Source organism: Sardina pilchardus, chromosome 21 (genome assembly GCF_963854185.1).
Source record: "Sardina pilchardus chromosome 21, fSarPil1.1, whole genome shotgun sequence".
Lineage (NCBI taxonomy): Eukaryota > Metazoa > Chordata > Actinopteri > Clupeiformes > Clupeidae > Sardina > Sardina pilchardus.
The window spans coordinates 30,504,786-30,523,647 of record NC_085014.1 but is presented as its reverse complement, the minus strand read 5'-3'; the positions used below and the strand labels follow the sequence as shown (position 1 = coordinate 30,523,647).

Here is an 18,862-nt window from a genome sequence, read left to right as displayed (position 1 = left end):
AGTGACTCTCAGTATCCGCTCTACTTCATCCCAAAGGTGTTCTGTTGGGTTTACGTCAAGACTCTGTGCGGGCCAGTCAAGTTCATCCACACCAAAGTCTGTCATCCATGCCATAAATGGACCTTGCTTTGTGCACTTTTGCACAGTCATGTTGGAACAGGAAGGGGCCATCCCTGAGCTGGGCTTGGTCCCTTAATTCCACACTGTAAAAAATATCTACTTGGTTCTACTTAAAATCATAAGTTAAGCAGCTGCCTCAAAACTTCAAGTTCAAACAAAATGGATTATTATTTTTCTTTAACTCATTATTTTAAGTTTTGTTAAGCTTTGAATTTTCAACATGACTGTGCAGTTAGTGTTGTTTCAACTTTGCTTTGTAAGTTCAAAATAAAGTGAACTCAATTATTAGCATTCTGTTCACTTATCCCCATTAGTGATGTTAACTTTATAATTTGCGCTAAAAAAAGTGTTTTATTCATCAATATGCATTATGTTCACTTATTCTAATAAATGGGTTCAACCTTGTAATTTCAATTAAGTAATGTCTTTCAATTATTTAAACAAGTTAGGATTATGTTAAAGAATGCCTTGTTTTTATTAAAACCAATGTCAAGATACAATAAGCTACACATACAACATTTATGAACAGTGCAGCAGCAGTTTGTTCTTGCTTCAATATTTGTCGTGATACACAACTCTTCAATGAGGGATGAAAATACTAGCACAGCAAATTATACCCCAGACTACACAACATTGAAATATTAAAGAGGTTTCAAATTTAAACATTTAAAACACCAGTTAACAGCATCACACAGAACCAGAATACTTTTACTTTGAAATTTAAAATTTGCTGCCATCAAAAAGCTGTTTATATATAAAAAATGAAAATAAAAAAATAAAACCACACGTTCATGATACTAATTTGGATGTGATTCACAAGCTGTGCTGAACCTGATTCAGCTCAAAAACAAACTCCAGATTTCACCTGGTTAACTTCAAATACTTGAAACTTGAATACCTAAGCATACTTTGACCCTGCTATTTAAATAACATGCATGATATGTATTCAGTCCAACAAAGTCCAACAAAAACTGTCAAACTGAAATGACAAAAAATGTCAAACAAATGTCAAATGAATATCAGGGCTTTTCCTTTCCTTTTTGCTTAAGTGGATTCCCCTTCAACTTAGGTATAATGTCAAAAGAAACAAAATAAAAATGCATTCTGTCCCAATTCCGAGTGGAGCATGGTTTACAGTTCATATCTTAGGAGCTTGTTTCGGAAGCTGTGGACTCTGGCAGAGGCTTGATCTGGTTTGATCTTCATCACCACCAGGGTTGCCAACTCTCACGCTCCTGCCGTGACACTCACGATTTCAGCATCAATCTCACGCTCTCACGCAGACACAAGAAATGTCACGCTAAAATCCATTCTTCTTTTTCTTCATAATCAGTTGGTGACTAGACCACAGCAGATCATAGCCTATTGTAGACAGAAGACGAACTTAAGGCATTCTACAGAATTCGTGCAAATTGCAAATTGAAGAGTCTCACCTTTTTCACCCCTGACCAGTTTGCATGCCTGAACACAATGGTAGCCTATAGTTGGCCCTATTCCTGTAATTTTGGAAATCAGCTTTTTTTGAAGCAAGGATTAACACCTTGTCAATGACAAAAACTGACGATATTGGTCATTGATTTAGATTTTTATTTTCTCTATTTCTGAACTGATATTTAGGCCTATCTGTAGCCTAACTGTTATGTGTTACTGAGGTATATTTAGCAAGTGACGTTATGTCAATAAATTTGACAATTTTGAGCTTGACCTAGGCTACTTTTTTAGAGTGATGATGATGGACAGGTGGGGCTCGAGAAAGCCCCCTTGATCAAAGTGGGGAATGAAAGAAAAAGTTTGAGAACCACTGCAGGCTATGTAGCGCCCCAAAATAATTAACTAGGCTACTGCTCTTCCACTTGTTTAGTTTTTTTTTTTTTTTTTTACTAGAAAACAAGCATTAGCATCCCAAATCAAATCAAGAGATATTAAAATTCTTGACTGATTGTCAATATCAAAACAATTGTGACACATTAAAATTCTTATAATGTATTTTTCACTGGCTATGGCTCCTAACTGATGCATGAGATAGATAGACCTAAATATATGTAAGGATAGATGGATAGATAGCCTACAGAACATCTATGATTCTGTAAATAGCTACTGTATATTGTATTGGATGTGAGTTGTATCGGTCTACAACCCCACTAAATGACATTGAGAAACCCATATATTATATTCACCTGTGTAACAACCATATGTTAGTATATGTTGTGGTCTAGGTGGGCCCGTGTGTCTGGCAAGGGGCCTGCACTTTAAAGATTGTGCTGATACCTTTTGCAACCCCCCCCCCCCCCCCCCCACCCGACACCCCCCGCCCCCAACTTTACAAAATCTCACTCCAGCCAAACACCCTGCCCTGCACCACTCTTTGAAGGAATGCAAAAGAATACTTCATGGAAAGGCGTCTTGATTGTCACCTTCATAGCCTATCAGTAGGCCAAGTTGCATACCCTTCATGGCTTCAGCTAGAGTCCCACCATGGGCCTTGAAAAGCAAAAAATAATTGTGTGAATGTTTAGGTCAACACATAAATGCTCTGCAAAGTTACTGTACTTAAGTCTCAGTCATTTATTCTACCCCTCCCAACATTGTTGACCCCCCCTTCCATCACCATTATTCTACCCATCTCTCGTCCTTAACATCACTACTATTCTGTGCCTCACTCCTCCCTGCATCATTATTCTGCTGCCACAAGACTTGATTATCAACCCTCATGAGTGGATTTTATTAAATATCTGTGTTTAAGGTTGTGTGTATGTGTGTTTTGGTGAGGTGAGTGGAGTGTGTGCGTGTGCAAGTGTTGTACATGTAGGTGGATGTGTGCGTAAGTGGGCTGTTATGCATGACAAAAACATCTTACGTCACACATCCTGATGATGTCCGAGGGCTCTTCAGATAGGTAGTGTGGCTAACCCAGCAGAGCAGCAGTCCTTCTCCTTTCATTTGTGTCTTACAGAAATAAGCAGTGTTGAGATTTTATTGTAAACATAAAAACTGGTGCCCAAATTCACAATTCTCAGCTCATCCACTTACATCTTTCTTCAGACAGTCCAAAATGGCTTTCAGTGCAGGCTTCTTCCCAGACTTGGTCGCAGCTTTATACACTTCCAGCAGTCTTGGCACCAGGTCATCAAGTCCGTCGAGGAACGACTTAAGAAGGTCTATGCCTACAATTCTTTTAAACTCTGCCCGAACCTGAGGAGACAAAGAGAGACAACATTTAAGAGCTTACAGAACAAATACTTAAAAGATATCACCATAAGCTTAGGTTGTCTGTTGTGAAAGGCTTTCATCCACTCGGTTATACTAGACAATTGGCACATTCCATTCCATATGCACATTAATGCCACCGAAAAACAGTATAGTATCAGACATGGAAATAATGCACAAAAGACTCAAATGTAACCAGCTCGCACACTGATATCCATTCAAACAAAATTGGATTAAGTTATTAATCTCAGGTAGCCTGGCAAGCCAAACTACACAGAAATGTATAGTCTGGGGTCGGACCATTACCGGAGTTGAAGCCTGTGGGTGGGATGAACAGTTGTCTTTCAAACTGCCTCTGCACGTAATAGGCCAGCATTTGTGACCAATCGTAGCTGGTCGGCAAAACGGCAACAGGGTTGCCAAGTTTCAGAAAATGGCAAGAGTGAGATGCGTTCGTCGAACATTTTTTGGACTGTCACACTCAAAGCGTGACACTTGGCAGCTCCGATTAGAGTCGCTTTTTCAAGTGTGAACTTACCAAGACAGAGGCAAATAGATGTTACACAGCTCTGCAACAAGTATAGGACAATGATAGACGTAGCAGCCTTAACGTTAACTTGGAAACTCAAGGAGAAACAGCGAATCAACAGTGAACAAAATCTAGCAAGCAGGAGAACGTTTTAAATCTAATTATCGGAGTCGGCGCTGTTGTGTGTGAAAGATAGGCTAAGTTAGATGCCAAGACCCGCCTTTCGTTGCATCTGATTTGTTTATTGCGTGATGCCTTCCGTGGTTGGTTAGATTTAGGCACAAAGGACTGATGGATTGGTTATTGTGGTCAGTCAATCAGAGTTGGCAAGGCAAGGACCAACGTTTATTATCATGAAAACAAAAAATATATAGCGCACTGAATGGGGAAATATTTTGCGTGAGAAATGTCAAGTAGCCTATGGCGTGTGGTGTGAGAATGCCAAGTCTCAAAGCGTGAGACTTGGCAGCCCTGCGGCAAATACATCCTTCTTTAAAAAGAATGACTTGAGTGCTTCTTTCTGCTCAAACTTCAAAGAAAAGCCCAAGTCTAACTCTTCCAAAGCCGATTCAAACGAGCGCGCTTCGTTACCCTCATCCATCTTTTGTTTTTCTCTGGTTGTGCGATATGGTCTCAAACCCAACTCGTCGAACGAGGACGCATTGTCCAGCCCCCTGGCGTCTTATCGGAAGCCGAAGGTGAGCTAAGGCGGGCTCAAGGACTCCGTACGCAGATAGAGCGTTCTGATTGGCTAGGCTGAACTCGAGCCGGGCGCAGGCTTGTCCTCAACGGTGCGACCCTAGACCATCCCGCTAGGCAAAAATATTTTTGGCCGCTAGGGTGCGTCTAGATTTCTTGGCTAAATCTCAGGCTCAGTGTTGTCTATTGTTTTACCTGTCTCTCACAGAACATGGCAGGCCATATTTCCATTACATCCCCGATGAGAGGTTGATCCCCTACAATCTCCTTTCTGCGCTTGGAAAACGTGGCAGACATCAACTCATCTATCTGCTTGTGATCTGGGTCTTTTTTCAGTACTTCCACCTGAAATGAGATGCACAAGCACAAAGGACACATACTAAGACAAAATAGTAGGCTTCACAGACACAAGAGCAAAGTGTAGGTAGTCAGTATACTATAAGCAGGTATGTATGTAGCAATATTAGACAGGAATGATTTGCATGTTTGATGTGCATGTACGATATACCTCAATCATCCTCCGCTTTTCTTCCATGTCTGCAGCACTCAGTCCTTCAGGGGGATCTGGACAGTAGTGTAGCTCGCCCTTCTTTGACTTCTTCTTTTCTTTTGTTGACTCTCACCTCTGGACATCCAGCTGCACTTAACTTCTGCCGATAATTTCCAAGCTTAAACTTCAGGCTGTGGAACCAGCCGTACCAACCCTTTCCAGATCCTGGCTCTTTGAGACTGGGATGCTTCTCCACAAGCGCTTTGGCAACATTCTCATAGTGCTGCCTCTTCGGATAGGGACTAAAATACAGTAGAACTTCAGCATTTCTATCGCAATGCAGAGATCAATTCATCCCAAAAGTTGTGTGACAGTCTCAGCTTCATGAAATCCAGCGGTCTTGATGTAGCAATGCCTCAGCTTTACAGACTCACGTATCTGATTGCCGCGATCGGTGCCGGGGTGCAGGGGTTGAGCTAAGTTTTTCATGCCTCAAACAAATAAAAAGTTACACCAGGAACACAATGGAACAGGACCGATTGAAAAATCTGCCCATTACTTCCAATTGAAAAGAAAATGTTCAGTGGTATAATCAGATCACAGATATACACTGCTCAAAAAAATAAAGGGAACACTGGTTCATTGGAGTATAGCATCAGGTCAGTCACACTTGTGGGATATTGATCTGGCCAGTTATGTAAGAGAGGTGGTTGTGAATCAGGTTGACCTGCTTTGATTTCAACGAAATTTACTTCAGGTGAACTAGAGGGCCAACTGTGAGATGACCTGAAAAAACAGGTGGTGGCAACTGGTAATTGTTCCATACTCATCCTTCTTGACTGATTTTTCACTAGTTTTGCATTTGGATAGGGTCAGTGTTACTATTGGTAGCATAAGCCAGTATCTGGAGCCTACATAGGTTGCACAGGGTAGTCCAACTCCTCCAGAATGGCACACCAATACTTTCCATTGCTAAAAAGATTGCTGTGTCTCCCACTGCAGTCTCAAGAGCATGGAAGAGATTCCAGGAGACAGGCAGTTGCTCTAGGAGAGCAGGGTAGAGTGGTAGAAGGTCCTTTACCCAGTAGCAGGACCAGTATCTGCTCCTTTGTGCAAGGAGGAACAGTAGGAGCCCTGCTAGAGCCTTACAGAATGACCTCTAGCAGGTCACTGGTGTGAATGTCTCTGGCCACACTGTCAGAAACAGACTTCATGAAGGTGGCCTGAGGGCCCGATGAGGGACCTCTATAGGGTGTGTATATTTGAAAAGAATCTGGTTTGGTTCCTACCGGGGCTTTTACCTCCCGGGAGGAGGAAGAGGAGTAGTATGACGATTAGATTGACGAATGAGCTGTGAAATGATGCTAGCAGGTAAATAATATTTTACGAGCCCTGCCCGTTCCACAGATGATTCAATTCAATTCAATTCAAAAAACTTTATTTATCCCCGAGGGGCAATTTCTCCATGCAGGCATAGTGACATATAAGACGCACGACAAAAGACAAGACAAAAGGGAGAACAGGACAGACAGGGGTGTGTGTGTGTGTGAGTCCCAGTCTCCTGGTACCAGGAGAGAGAGGGGGAGGGGGCTGGGAGCATATTTGAGTTCAGAAGGCGAATAGCCTCAAAAGTAAAAGTAGCCTTCCCCCTGTTGGTCCTAGCAAGAGGACAGCGCAGACGTCTGCCAGAGGGCAGCCAGAGGGCAGCCATTCAAAAACTCTGTGTAAGACATGGGTAGAGTCTTCTAAGATGGAGTTGGCTTTTCTTAGGGTTGCCTTGTCATTGACGTGTTTAATTTCCATTGTAGTGCTTCCAACTCAGTGGCTGTAAGTGGGTTAGGAATAGGATTTCAAGTGATTTTGCAAAAGTGGACAAAAAAGCCTTTCATTTTTGCCAGAACTGATACTTTTTTTATTTAGTGCCTATAAATAGTATTCCAAACCGTTTTTTTTTTTTTTTACCGGTTGGCAATGACTTGGCTACCGTTTCGTGTCTTCCATGAATAAAATAAATAGTTTGCCACACAGATAGAACTTGACAGTTTCAGATGTTGCGTGGCAACGTCTTACTAAGCTGGGACGGTATGGATGTTTTCTTACCGCGGTTGGAAAGCAAGAAATTACCGCGGTTTCGACAATATGGAGATTTGACTTCATGTAGCTGCATGCAGAAGTCTTTTAAACTGACTGCATAACGTAATTATTTCTGAGATTCTAATTCTATGTTTTCAACCACGACATACACAATTACGGGTTGAAAACGTATCGAACTCTCAGATGTCTCAAATCTCAAATGTTTCACAGATTTTATTTATTTATTTATTTATTTATTTATTTATTTTGCGGTGATGACTGTGATGAGCTCAAACCCGCGGTAGGCATCACGTGACTGCGGTATTGCAATAATGCAATTACCGTCCCAGCCCTGTGTCTTACTAGCAGAGTTTAACAGAGTTTTACAGAGAATGTCTAACACTCTGTAAAGCGCCTTGAGACATGTGTAATGTATTGGCGCTCTATAAGCGACATTAAAAAAAAAAAGTTTCACTTTCAATAAAATTCCATCGCAATAAGCAAACGGATTTGTTGCCGATTGATATGGAAGATGTGAATCAAAAGCACAAAACCGGTTGCCATTGACAGCAGTCATTGTATACAGATGGTACGGGTTGAGAATGCTCCTTTCTTTGCCGCACATCGGAAATCCCGAAGGTGTGACATTTGTAATTAAAACTGCAACCGCAAGGGGGCAACATAAGACCGCCCTAATAACATGAAGGTTCGGCTCATGCCGGAAAACACGGAAAAACCGAAGACACCGCGCTGGTGACAAGCGGAGAAAAGAGACATGACGCTCGGCATGTCAGATTGCAGTTGCAGAGTTTTCAAATGTTTTACAGCCTACCTCACAGCTGGCTCTCTCACTCGACGTAGCCTCTAACTCAGTCAGTCCAGCAGAGATGCCAGAGCAATGTTTTGGTCAATGGAGAGGGAGAGAAATGCTCCGCATATCCGTCTCATTTAATCCGTCTCATTTAATCAGTCTCATTTAATCATTAAAATGAAGGTGATGACTGGCGAAATTAATCAAACGACGTTTCAATAAACCATTGTTGAAATTAATGAAAATGGTTTTAGAAAATCGCCTATAGGCCTATCAGAAGGAAATAGCCTTCAATTCAACCTGAAAGACTCGATAGGCAACCTTAGATTAATTCATTAATTCATTACGGTTACACATTTCCGTGAATAGGCTATTATTATCAAGGCGAAGACGAAAGAGATGGACAATATGAAGAGTTTGGTTCCAAAACGCTATAAATCCATTTTGATCAATTTGAGTAAAACTGTGTTTTCTTAAGCAAGAAAATGGCATGATGAAAACCACTCATTTCTGTTCCAAACTTTCATATAGCATCTGAAGGTTATAATAACATTAAAAAATCAATATAAGCAATATAAACGTTTCCCCCCCCCTTTTATTTTAATTGAACCTGTGCAAAATACAATAACAAACAACAAAAGTTGATCTACATTTGGACAGTAATAATACTGATTAAAATATTTGGCCATTGTGCTTAAAAACAGCCAATTTCATCAATAAATGTCTGGAAAAGTGCAACATTTCATAACAAACAACATGAAACAAGAATATGAACAATATCACATACTGTAAATGTAAAAAAAATCACCAAAATCACATTCTTCTTACATTCAACTGCCATTTTACATTCATTTTTGTAGTGTGTAGTGTAGTGTTTTTTTTTTTTTTTTTTTTTTTAAAGATTTCAGCACAATAAATGAATTATGTTGTCATTGTATATTATATTAATAATCCCATTTATAAAAACATTTCTGTAAACAATTGTGCAATAACTATTTAAAAAAACAGTGCAATCTTAGTGACACATTCAAAAAGGTTTTTTTTCTACTCCTCTATTTTAAGACTACTCATCATGACTGTCACTGTCAACATTCACCTGTGAAGGTGAAAGTGCATCATCATAAAACGCACGCACGTCCTCACTCGCACCAATTTCACGCAGCAGGTTAAGCACATCTCTTTTCTTTGCTTCCTTCACAGTGCTTTCATTGGCCAGTTGACTTGGCTTGAAGCTTGCCCAGGTCTTCCCTCTCTTCAGAACAGAGTGCCTGCAGTATTCACCGTTATACACAGCCTTGAACCCGACTTTGTCATTCTTCAGCTCCAGCATTCTTGCTTCACTTATCTTGAATGACTTCTGTGCCTTTACAAAAGCCTTTGTTTCTGCCTTGAAATCATAAGCCTGCCAGTGTTGCCCGTAGGTGTGAACTTTTCCATGACTTTGCAAGATCTCATAATACTCCTCCGGCAAGAGAATGGTATCCTTCTTCCGAATCTGTTGCTCTATCCTTCCAAACACACGATCCACTGGCAGAAAACTGTGCCCCCTAATAGGAAACACATACTCGGCACCAATCCTGGGAAATTCCTTTTTCATCAAGGCGAACAGCATGCTTAGAAGGTTCATGGTTTTGTTTTGACCAAAACAGGAATCACTAAACAGGCGCAGCCTTTGAGCGCGGTGAACAGCACCACTCAGCTCTTGACGAAAACAATGATCCAAGGCAGAAGCAGTCATGTTACTCCCTTTCCTATTTTCGTGCTCCATCCATGTATAGAGATGGACATCATCCATGGCTTGCCTACTGCCCTTCCCATGGTGGACAACAACTCCAAAGACATACATATAGAGCTGTCGAGAGTAGTATGCCTGACCAATGGGGGTTCTAGGTTGGTGTCTTTTAAAATATCACAGGAATTTGCATCAAATAATAATGTGTAGCGTGCCCAAAACGAATGCATGGGTTGGGAGAGTCGTCTGGCTGTGTCAGCAGACTGCAGTCGGTCTCGAGGGGTTAAATAGCGCACGTTACTTGAATTTTAATCTGAAGAAGACCACACGGTCGAAACGTCATTCCCTTGTGCTAAAGAAAAGAAAAGAAAATCAAAAAAGAAGGATTTCAAGTGTGCGAACCTTTTCCCATTTTTTTATGATTTACTCTTGTTCTGCACCTTGGCCGGGGATGTGCACAAACTTTTTTACTACACTTGAATTTTACACCAGCTCTTCTCTTACCAGTAGCCTATGTCCTATAGCCATACTTTAATAATCAGATGTTATGCTCATTTTTGTAGGCTACACCTCACCGGCACGCACGCAAATGCTGCTTTTGCACATCTACAATATTGGCCAGGCTATATAGAATAGGCTTTTAGGACTGTATTTTGCCTTAGTGCAACTTTAGTTGTGCTCAATCTAAATTATTGTCAGTAAGGATAGGTCATATTACCAAATGGCGAACCTCATATAGAGCCGTGTCCATTACGCACTACAGTTATTTTTTAGGCTATTGTTTTATTTGAGTGTTTTTGTCTACCATGGCAAACATAGTTGAAACGTTCGCTCTAAACTTATGTATTTCCAATCGGCTTTCACAATCAGCTACAGCTGCGCGGCGCAGATGATCACCATGAAAACGTGCAATGTCTATACAGAACTGCTTTCACTTCCCCGAGTTGCGAACGCAACATGCACAACAACCGATATTATATAGCAAACACATGTATTTCCAGCTCTCAAAACCGATGAGGTCCAGATCTCAGTGGCCTCATAGCTGCCTACAGCCATGCATAGTAAGCCTAATGATAGCCTAATAGTTATGACATGAATAGCCTATTAATGACCTCATGTCGGAATGGCACGTTGTTTGAAAAAAAAAAAGTTAAATACCGCCGAGTGGGGATATGTCGGAATGAACAGCGGATACCAGCTGGGTTGTAAAACATTAGAAAACTCTGCAACTGCAATCTGACATGCCGCGCGTCTATTCAATACGGAAGAAGACTTTAACGTATTACTTAACCGAAACGTGAAGAAAAAATACGAGGACTGACCATCTTGTTTCTCCGCGTTTCCCCCAATAACAAATTTGCCAAACACAATTCGGGAGAAGCAGCGGACAGGAGCGCCACCACAAGCAAGCACTTCTAGCCCAAATTAACATGGCAACGTTGCCTATGACTAAAGTGTCTAAGGAGGCTAGTCCTACTAATATTACATTTGATTAGTAGCATGTTTGTAGCGCGCCAGTTTACCCATCCCCTACATCAAAACAGCTTAGAATCAATCAAAGAATCAGCTGTGTCGGCGTTAGGCTGTAGGCGATTTTCTATAACCATTTTCATTCATTTCAACAATGGTTTATTGAAACGTCGTTTGAATAATTTCGCCAGTCATCACCTTCATTTTACTGATTAAATGAGATTAAAGGAGTTGACTATTGACGGATATGCGGTCTTCATCATTAAATGCAGTTGAAATGCGGGTTGAAACTTTCTGCCACCTGGTGGTTGTTTGGGTACATTGCCTAAAGGGCCGTTCACACCAAGAACGATAACAATAACTATAAGCAAAACGATAACAGCGTCACACTGGCCAACGATAAGAAAAGTTTCTCCTCATGTTAATGAATGTGATGGCTAGAATATTATGGGTTCTGATTGGCTGTTAGCTTTTTATCGTTCTCAAAATCGCTCTGAAAGTGATCAACAACGATATCGTTCTTCATGTCGTTATCGTTATAGTTCATGTGTGAACGTTGTCATTCATATTAATGGGAGCGATATTTATTTATAGTTATCGTTATCGTTATCGTTCTTGGTGTGAACGGGCCTTAAGCCTCCAAAAAAATCGGCTGGACAGCCTACGGGATCTCTTCGGGACTGCCGCGGCAAAAGGTGTATTCTCAACCCGTACCCACTGTACTTTGCAGCGGTCATAATATAGATTCAACAGGCCTCTGAATCCATTCACGTGAATGGAACTTTCTGCAGCACTCTGAAGAGCTGTGTAATAAGCATAAATATTTACCCCCTTCAAGTCAGCATTCAGTAGATGCACCTTTCGCTTACAAATTTTGTACATATGTGGCCTTAGATTTGTATTTGATCTGGATTAGGGTTGAATAAGTATGCAAGCAGAATATTTTGGTATACAAACCATATTTCCCAGTTATTGTTTTTTTAACTCCTGAGCGAACCTGAGGATGCTCTGAATAAAAAAGTGAGTAAAAAGTCAACAGTGTGCGATAGAGCAGTCTTTGATCTTTAAACATATCTGTGTGAAAGTTTCCTTCTCATTTGAGAAATGGTAGGCGCTAGCCAGGCTAGTATGGATGAGGCCTGGGATACTGTAGTATCTCTTCAAAATCTGAAGAAAATAGGTGTCTGTGGGATCATTTGCCCAAAGTTTGGTCATTTTCATGTCAAACCAAATTACCAGGAAGTATGTAATAATGTACAAACCATTGCCATGAAGTAATTGTGTATAAGCCGCAGGACAGTGTTTTATGCCAGTTAAAAGAAACAAAACCTTATTAACACCATATTAACTGCCCCCCTGTATAAACCTCATAGCTGAAGAAATTTTGCAAAATCAATGTACAAGCCGCGGCTAATAGTCGGGAAATTACAGGTATGTCTCTTTGTGTTTCCATAGGTAGGAGCTTTGGCAGTACAGGTGATCTACGGCGACACATCCGCTCCCACTCGGGTGAGAAGCCCTATTCCTGTGAGATGTGTGGTAAAAGTTTCACACGCTCTGCTGTTCTCCGCCAGCACCACAGCATCCACTACAAATCTGTCAAAGGAGTTGGTCACAGTTCTGACAGGAAAGAGACTGATCAAGCAAACAAACCTCCACAATCCCACCCAGTGACGACTGGCAAAGCACTAAGAACCTTGAACCAACGTTATGGCTCCCGACTTCAACAAATACACACGGCACCTCCATCGGATGTTCCCACTGAACAAAATTCCTCCTCTGCAGTCCTGGAGTTGCAGCACACTGTGCCCAGGCGCATTCTTGCTGCTCACTCTGGCAAATACCCTGATTCAGACATGAACTCAAAAAAACCACAACATGCACTTTCAATTGAAGTATCCTTCTGCCCCTTCTCAAGTGACCATGGACCAGCTACCAGCTTGCAAGCTGCAGACCCATAGTAGAGTAGTAACTCATGGATCAACTAGCCAGACCACTAAGAGCAATGAGCATATTTTTGAGCATATCAGTGTAACTCTGGAAACTTGCCATGATGCTACAAACTGACATTTAAGACATTTCAGTTGAGTTGAGTTTTATTTTCCTGTATAACACCAATTGAGCGGTAGGGGTTGACGTCATAAGCTGGAAAAAGGCATAGAGCTGAAGACTGGGCAGAAGTTCTGAAAATGTGCTTATTTAAAAGTGCTGAAGCAGGGTTTCCGCTATATACATTTTACTGTGGCGGCCCGCCGCACCTTAATTTCTGCCGGCACACCTTCAGAATGTTCATAGCCTATGTAATCGAATATATCAACACCAAAGATACTGAAGCTTTTTATCAATCGTCCCTGTCTACACATTTCTCCGGGCGGAGCGCAGTTTCACTTGACTGTCTACTCCTCAGCCCTCTCAGGTCTGGCTGTGGGTTCTGATTGGATTACGCTCCGCCTCGTATGCTTTGTTGTTGTTCATCAACTGATTAGCACGTATCTCAACTAGGGTATAATCCGGGGAGAAGGGCTTCCCGGGAAATATGATCAAGATCAAGGTTATGACTGAAATCGGGAAATAAAATAAAATAAAACACGCAAGGAGTTTGCTTCTATTGTTGCTAACTTATACCCGCTCAACGAGCAGATGCAACAGTTGTTTGAAGCTCTTGGTACAGGCTACCTCCGTGGAGTCGGTGAGAGCGTTTTCTACCTGCAATCATCCAAAACCGCCCTCAGCGCAGTCTATCGATACTCTGTTTCTTGAAAGCACCACAAGAAAATGAAGGGCAGTTTGAGAAATCAATTAGCCTACTTACGGAACTAAAAGAAATATGTAGCCTAATTTGTCACGAGTTCAATGAGATGCTGATAGCCTATCATATTGCAGTGTTTGTAGCCATTTGTTTTGTATTCAGTTTTACGTAGGCTGATTGCCCTGTCTTTTTGCAGTGCACAGTTGATTTCGGTGGGTCATTTTCTTTAATAGTTGGACTTGTGTGTGTTTAAAAGAGAAATACGCCTGCCCTGCCCTATAAAGAAGTAGCCTATTTGGTTAACTTTGAGTTCACTTGATCACACAGCAGAGTTGTTGATGAACATAAACGGTGTTCTTTTGCCCTAATAAAGAAATAAATAAAACGCCTTGAGCCATCCTGCAAGCTTTGCCACTAATATTTTTAGCCATTACTCTAACTTGTTTCTCAAAAAACCCAGGAAAATAAAATGACATCCTGCAAGCTTTGCCACTAGCCTGATATTTTTAGCCATTCTTCTAACTAGTTTAAAAAAAAATAAAAAAAATAAAAAAAAAAACAGGAAATGAAAATGCTCTGAGCCATCCTGCAAGCTTTGCCACTAATATTTTTAGCCATTTCTGTAAATGATATTTAACTTCAATATACACACATACAGTATGGTGTGAGATTTATATGCTCAGGGGGTTGAGGTCAGGGGTCACTCTGGGGTTGGGGGTGTTGGTGGGTGGTTTAGTCTCCCTCACTGTCATTTGGATTTCGCCTGGCAGCTCAGACGGGAAACATGCACATCTATCTCGCCTACTTCCTGTCCACAACCTTTGGGTCCAATCACAAACTAGCTCATCCAAAAGAAGCACCTAGATTGTTGGTCTGATTGGTTGAAGGGACTATCCAAGCGTACGGAGTCATTTGAACTATGCCCATTGATCATGCCTCTTGTGCAGTAGGAAAAAAAGTGCAGACTCCCCAGACTAATGTTCAATCTTAAAAGATTGAGCTTATGGTCATAGCCAGACTATAAATGTCCAACATTAAGAAACCCAATATGGCTTCCATCACCAGGCTGAAATCTATTGAAGCATTTATCTTTTTGACTAACCAAGATATAACCATGAATGAAATGTGTTTTAATAGGTTTTCATACATGAGGAATCCAATGAGATCAAATATGAATAATCTGCTTGAAACCAAAGAGCTATCATGAACATGAGGCATGGTTGTGCCCTCCTTCATATGAACAATTTTAACTTAGAAATAGGCACTAAAAAATGGGCGAATTAAAACCAAGCCTGCTTGTGATATCGCAAAGGCATTGAAGTTCAATTGGGGTTGTCAAAGAGGGTGCGGTGCCATTTAGTCAAAAGGACAATTTCAATACCCAGTCTAAATATCAGGTTTTAATTGGTCTTGTAAAATTGCAATTTAGTTAATTTTTTTATAAATCAAAGATGAATATGAACACAGTTCAATACTCAATTCATCCAGTCACGAAATACAAGCAGTTGTCCCGAATCCTGCCCTAATTGTCCCAAAAATTATTGCCTAATAGGTGGTCAGGATGGGTGGTCTGACATCTGACACCTGACACCTTAACCATCAGCACATGTGCCCCCAGGGCTGTGTTTTGAGTCCTCTACTCCGTCTACTGTATAACATCTACACATGTGACTGCAGATCAGCACCAGTCACACCTCCATCATTACATTTTCAGATAACACAGTGGTGGTGGTGGGCCTGATCAGCAACAACAATGAACAGGTCTATCTGAACCAGGTGGGTGAGGTAGCACAGTGGTGCCAGTCCAACAACCTCACTTTGAATGTCAGCAAAACAAAGGAAGTGTGGTGGACTACAGGAAACAGCAGAGCTTACACTCCACTAAAGATCAGTGGGCTGCCAGTGGAGAGTCACAAGTTTCAAATACCTGGCAGTGCACCTTGCTGACGATCTAACATGGATTCTTAACACTCAGCACACACTGAAGAAAAAGTATCAAAGTATCAGCATCCATCTTGTAGACATTTTACTCCTCAGCTGTGTAGAGAGTTTTGACAAGTAGCATCATCACTTGGTATCGAAATGGAAACTGTTGACTAATATGGAAAAGAACAACACAAAAATGTTACTGTAATATAATAATATACATAATAAATACTGTAGTTGCCTTCTACAAGGATACAAGGATACAAGGAGGTTTATTTGCCACATAGGCCTATACTAACGTAAAACATGTAGAGACATTTAGTTTGGTGTTCAGCTTTTTCTGTTCGAGTGTGAAGAAAGATCAAGAAAAATGTTAATAAATAGCACGGGAGAGTACAGTAAGTGCAGTGTGTGTAGCCTACAGTCCATGTGCAAGTGTGTGATAAGTGTAAGCACAGCTTTTTTAGTCTTGTGCTTGATCAGGATACAGATGGCTTAAGGAAAGAAGCTCCTCCTCAGTCTCTCTGTTCTGGTCTTGTAGCAGCAGACGTTTGCCTGACCTCAGTGTTTTGAAAAGTCCGGATGTGAGGAGTCCTTAACAACATTTTGGGCCTTGCTATGTACTCTTTTCTTCTAGGTATCCTGCAGGGTAGGGAGAGGTGCTCTGGTGGTGTGTTCGGTAAATCGCAGAGGCACTGCATTCACAGGCTGTACATTTCCCAACATTCCCATACAAGACAACTGTTTATTATAAGTACATAACATAACATAGTAACATTAGTTGTTTTGTGTTTTATTAGACTAACATACTAAATATGCTCTCTAGTGTGTGATGTGAATTTCCTTGAAGACACAGCTTTTGAGATCAAGGTAAAAACACAGCTGCAGGTTAAACCACATATACATAAGACAGAGCAATGGAGCTTTGACCTTTGATAATAGTTTTTTTTTTTTTTTTTTAATAGTTATGTTTACACTGAATTATAATAAAAAGTAATTTCATTACATCCACCTTACTCACATATAGTTATTGTGGAGGACCTCTAGAATATAACCATATGTGCCATTTCTGCATAGATGTTTTCAGTTAGATGAAAAACGTAAAAATCTCAAGGTATAGCTGACTGCCTCAAAGTGCCTGAAAAAAAAAAAAAAACCTTTGCTGTCACACTAGAAATAAAAAAAAGGCTCATATCGAGTAATTACGTGAAAGTTTCAAGTAATTATGTGAAAGTTTCTTGTTATAACAAGATCTTTTTCACATTTTAACAAGATAAGTTTCATGTTATCACATGAAATGATCACGTTATTTCGTGATAATGATATTTTCACGTTATAACGTGAAAATATCATGTTATTTCAAGATATGATATTTTCACGTTTTTACAAGATATGTATCACGTTATTACATGATATTATCACGTTATTTCATGATAACGAAACTTAACGAGACCAGGCTGGAGAGCATGGCTGGCATAGGCTGAATGAGAACAGGATCGTGTCTATGAACATGCACATGCATCTTGTCTATGAACATGTATGCTGGCTGCTATTGCAGTGCTGCTTGATGAGTGTTTGCTTTTGTGCATTGTGTGTAGGCTACAGTAGCCTACATAGTCGCCATCTGACCAAGTAGCAGGAGCAGGGCTGTATATCGGCAGAGAGACGCTGCGTAGGCGGACAGAGAGGTGCAGGAGTAGCCTGCTGACGCAGCCTGATAGTTCTGCTTCTTCTTCCACTTAACGCAACTTAACGCAAGAGGGAGAAAGGGCCTTGATACATATACGAATGTTTACGCAATTTGGGCACTTTGGCTAGCTTGCATGTCAGGTCATCGTGGTAATTTTTAGGGCTCCAGGGAGAGGCCGCTGGGAGTGATAAGTGAAGCGCTGCAGTCACACAGTGCAGGCTGCTGGAGAGTACGGCAAAGGAAATGTTTAAACAAGTTTTTTTGAGATCACTTCATCACAGTAATCATCAGCACGGCCCAAAACGCCACCGGGATTCTTCCCGACTCTCCCGATTGCCACTCCACTGCATACAGGTGCAGAATATTCTGGACAACGCTCGGGTGTTTGCATTTAACAATATCATCCACAAGTTTAATAACTGGAAAATCGCCATAAACCGAGCTTATCATAGAATTTGATTGACTCATGACGTGAGCCATAGTAACCAGTCTTTCTTGCCCCTCCTTCTGTTTAGATTCATTATCATGAAATAACGTGATAATTTCAAGTAATAACGTGATAAATATCTTGTAAAAACGTGAAAATATCATATCTTGAAATAACGTGATAATTTCATGTGATAACATGAAACTTATCTTGTTAAAATGTGAAAAAGATCTTGTTATAACAAGAAACTTTCACGTAATTATTTGAAACTTTCACTTATTTCTAGTGTGACAGCAATACGCCACCGTAGTACATAACATTTTTGAATGTTCTTACTTTTATGTAGCCAAGACCTTTGTTTTCGAGGTTACAATTTGAAAAGTCTTGGGTAGATATATTTATAGTGTGTTTTTTACCTTTTTACCTTTTTGCGTCACCAGCGAGTTGAAAACTGTTTTAAACTCTAAAAAGTGGCTAAGCTAGGACAAAGGCAAATCAATTGCCCCATGATGTCTCAAAGAAGTTGAGGCATTTTTACCACTATGTTGCTGCTTCACCTCTTCATATAACAACATCCCTGACATTAATGCACCTCCACACCGTCATGGATGCTAGGTTGAGCACTGTAACAAGTTGAATAGTCTCTTTTTTATGCACCGGGCAGCTACGGCGCTACATATAGATTGGGAGCTGACAAACTCACTGGCTACGTTACCTGCTGACTGTCTGTTAAACCAAAACTCTATTACCTTATGACACAGAGATCTACAGTATGTGAAAACTAGTCAGATTTCTCCTAGGACATTGTGATGATTGTGGTCAATATGAACTTTCAGTAGGGCAGATTCACTAATATGAAATACATTCTACAGTATGTGTATGCAAATGAGTGGTAAAACACAATTTCTGATGTACTAGGCAGCTATCTTGTTCTGATAC

At 40.7% G+C, this 18,862-nt stretch overlaps 1 protein-coding gene across 3 annotated transcripts in view; it reads left to right on the top strand.

The window, feature by feature from the left end:
* The window catches only part of zbtb49 (zinc finger and BTB domain containing 49), a 93,114-nt gene extending 78,874 nt beyond the window's left edge, over positions 1 to 14,240 (top strand). For 2 of the 3 annotated variants that reach the window (XM_062525155.1, XM_062525156.1), the window contains exon 8: positions 12,587 to 14,240. In XM_062525155.1, coding sequence (XP_062381139.1) covers positions 12,587 to 13,092 — 506 coding nt within the window. In that variant the 3' untranslated portion in view covers positions 13,093 to 14,240. Of the gene's footprint in view, positions 1 to 36; positions 271 to 12,586 lie in introns of those variants that run through there. The other variant, XM_062525157.1, reaches the window with a different exon arrangement.
* The last annotated feature ends 4,622 nt before the right edge of the window (positions 14,241 to 18,862 follow it).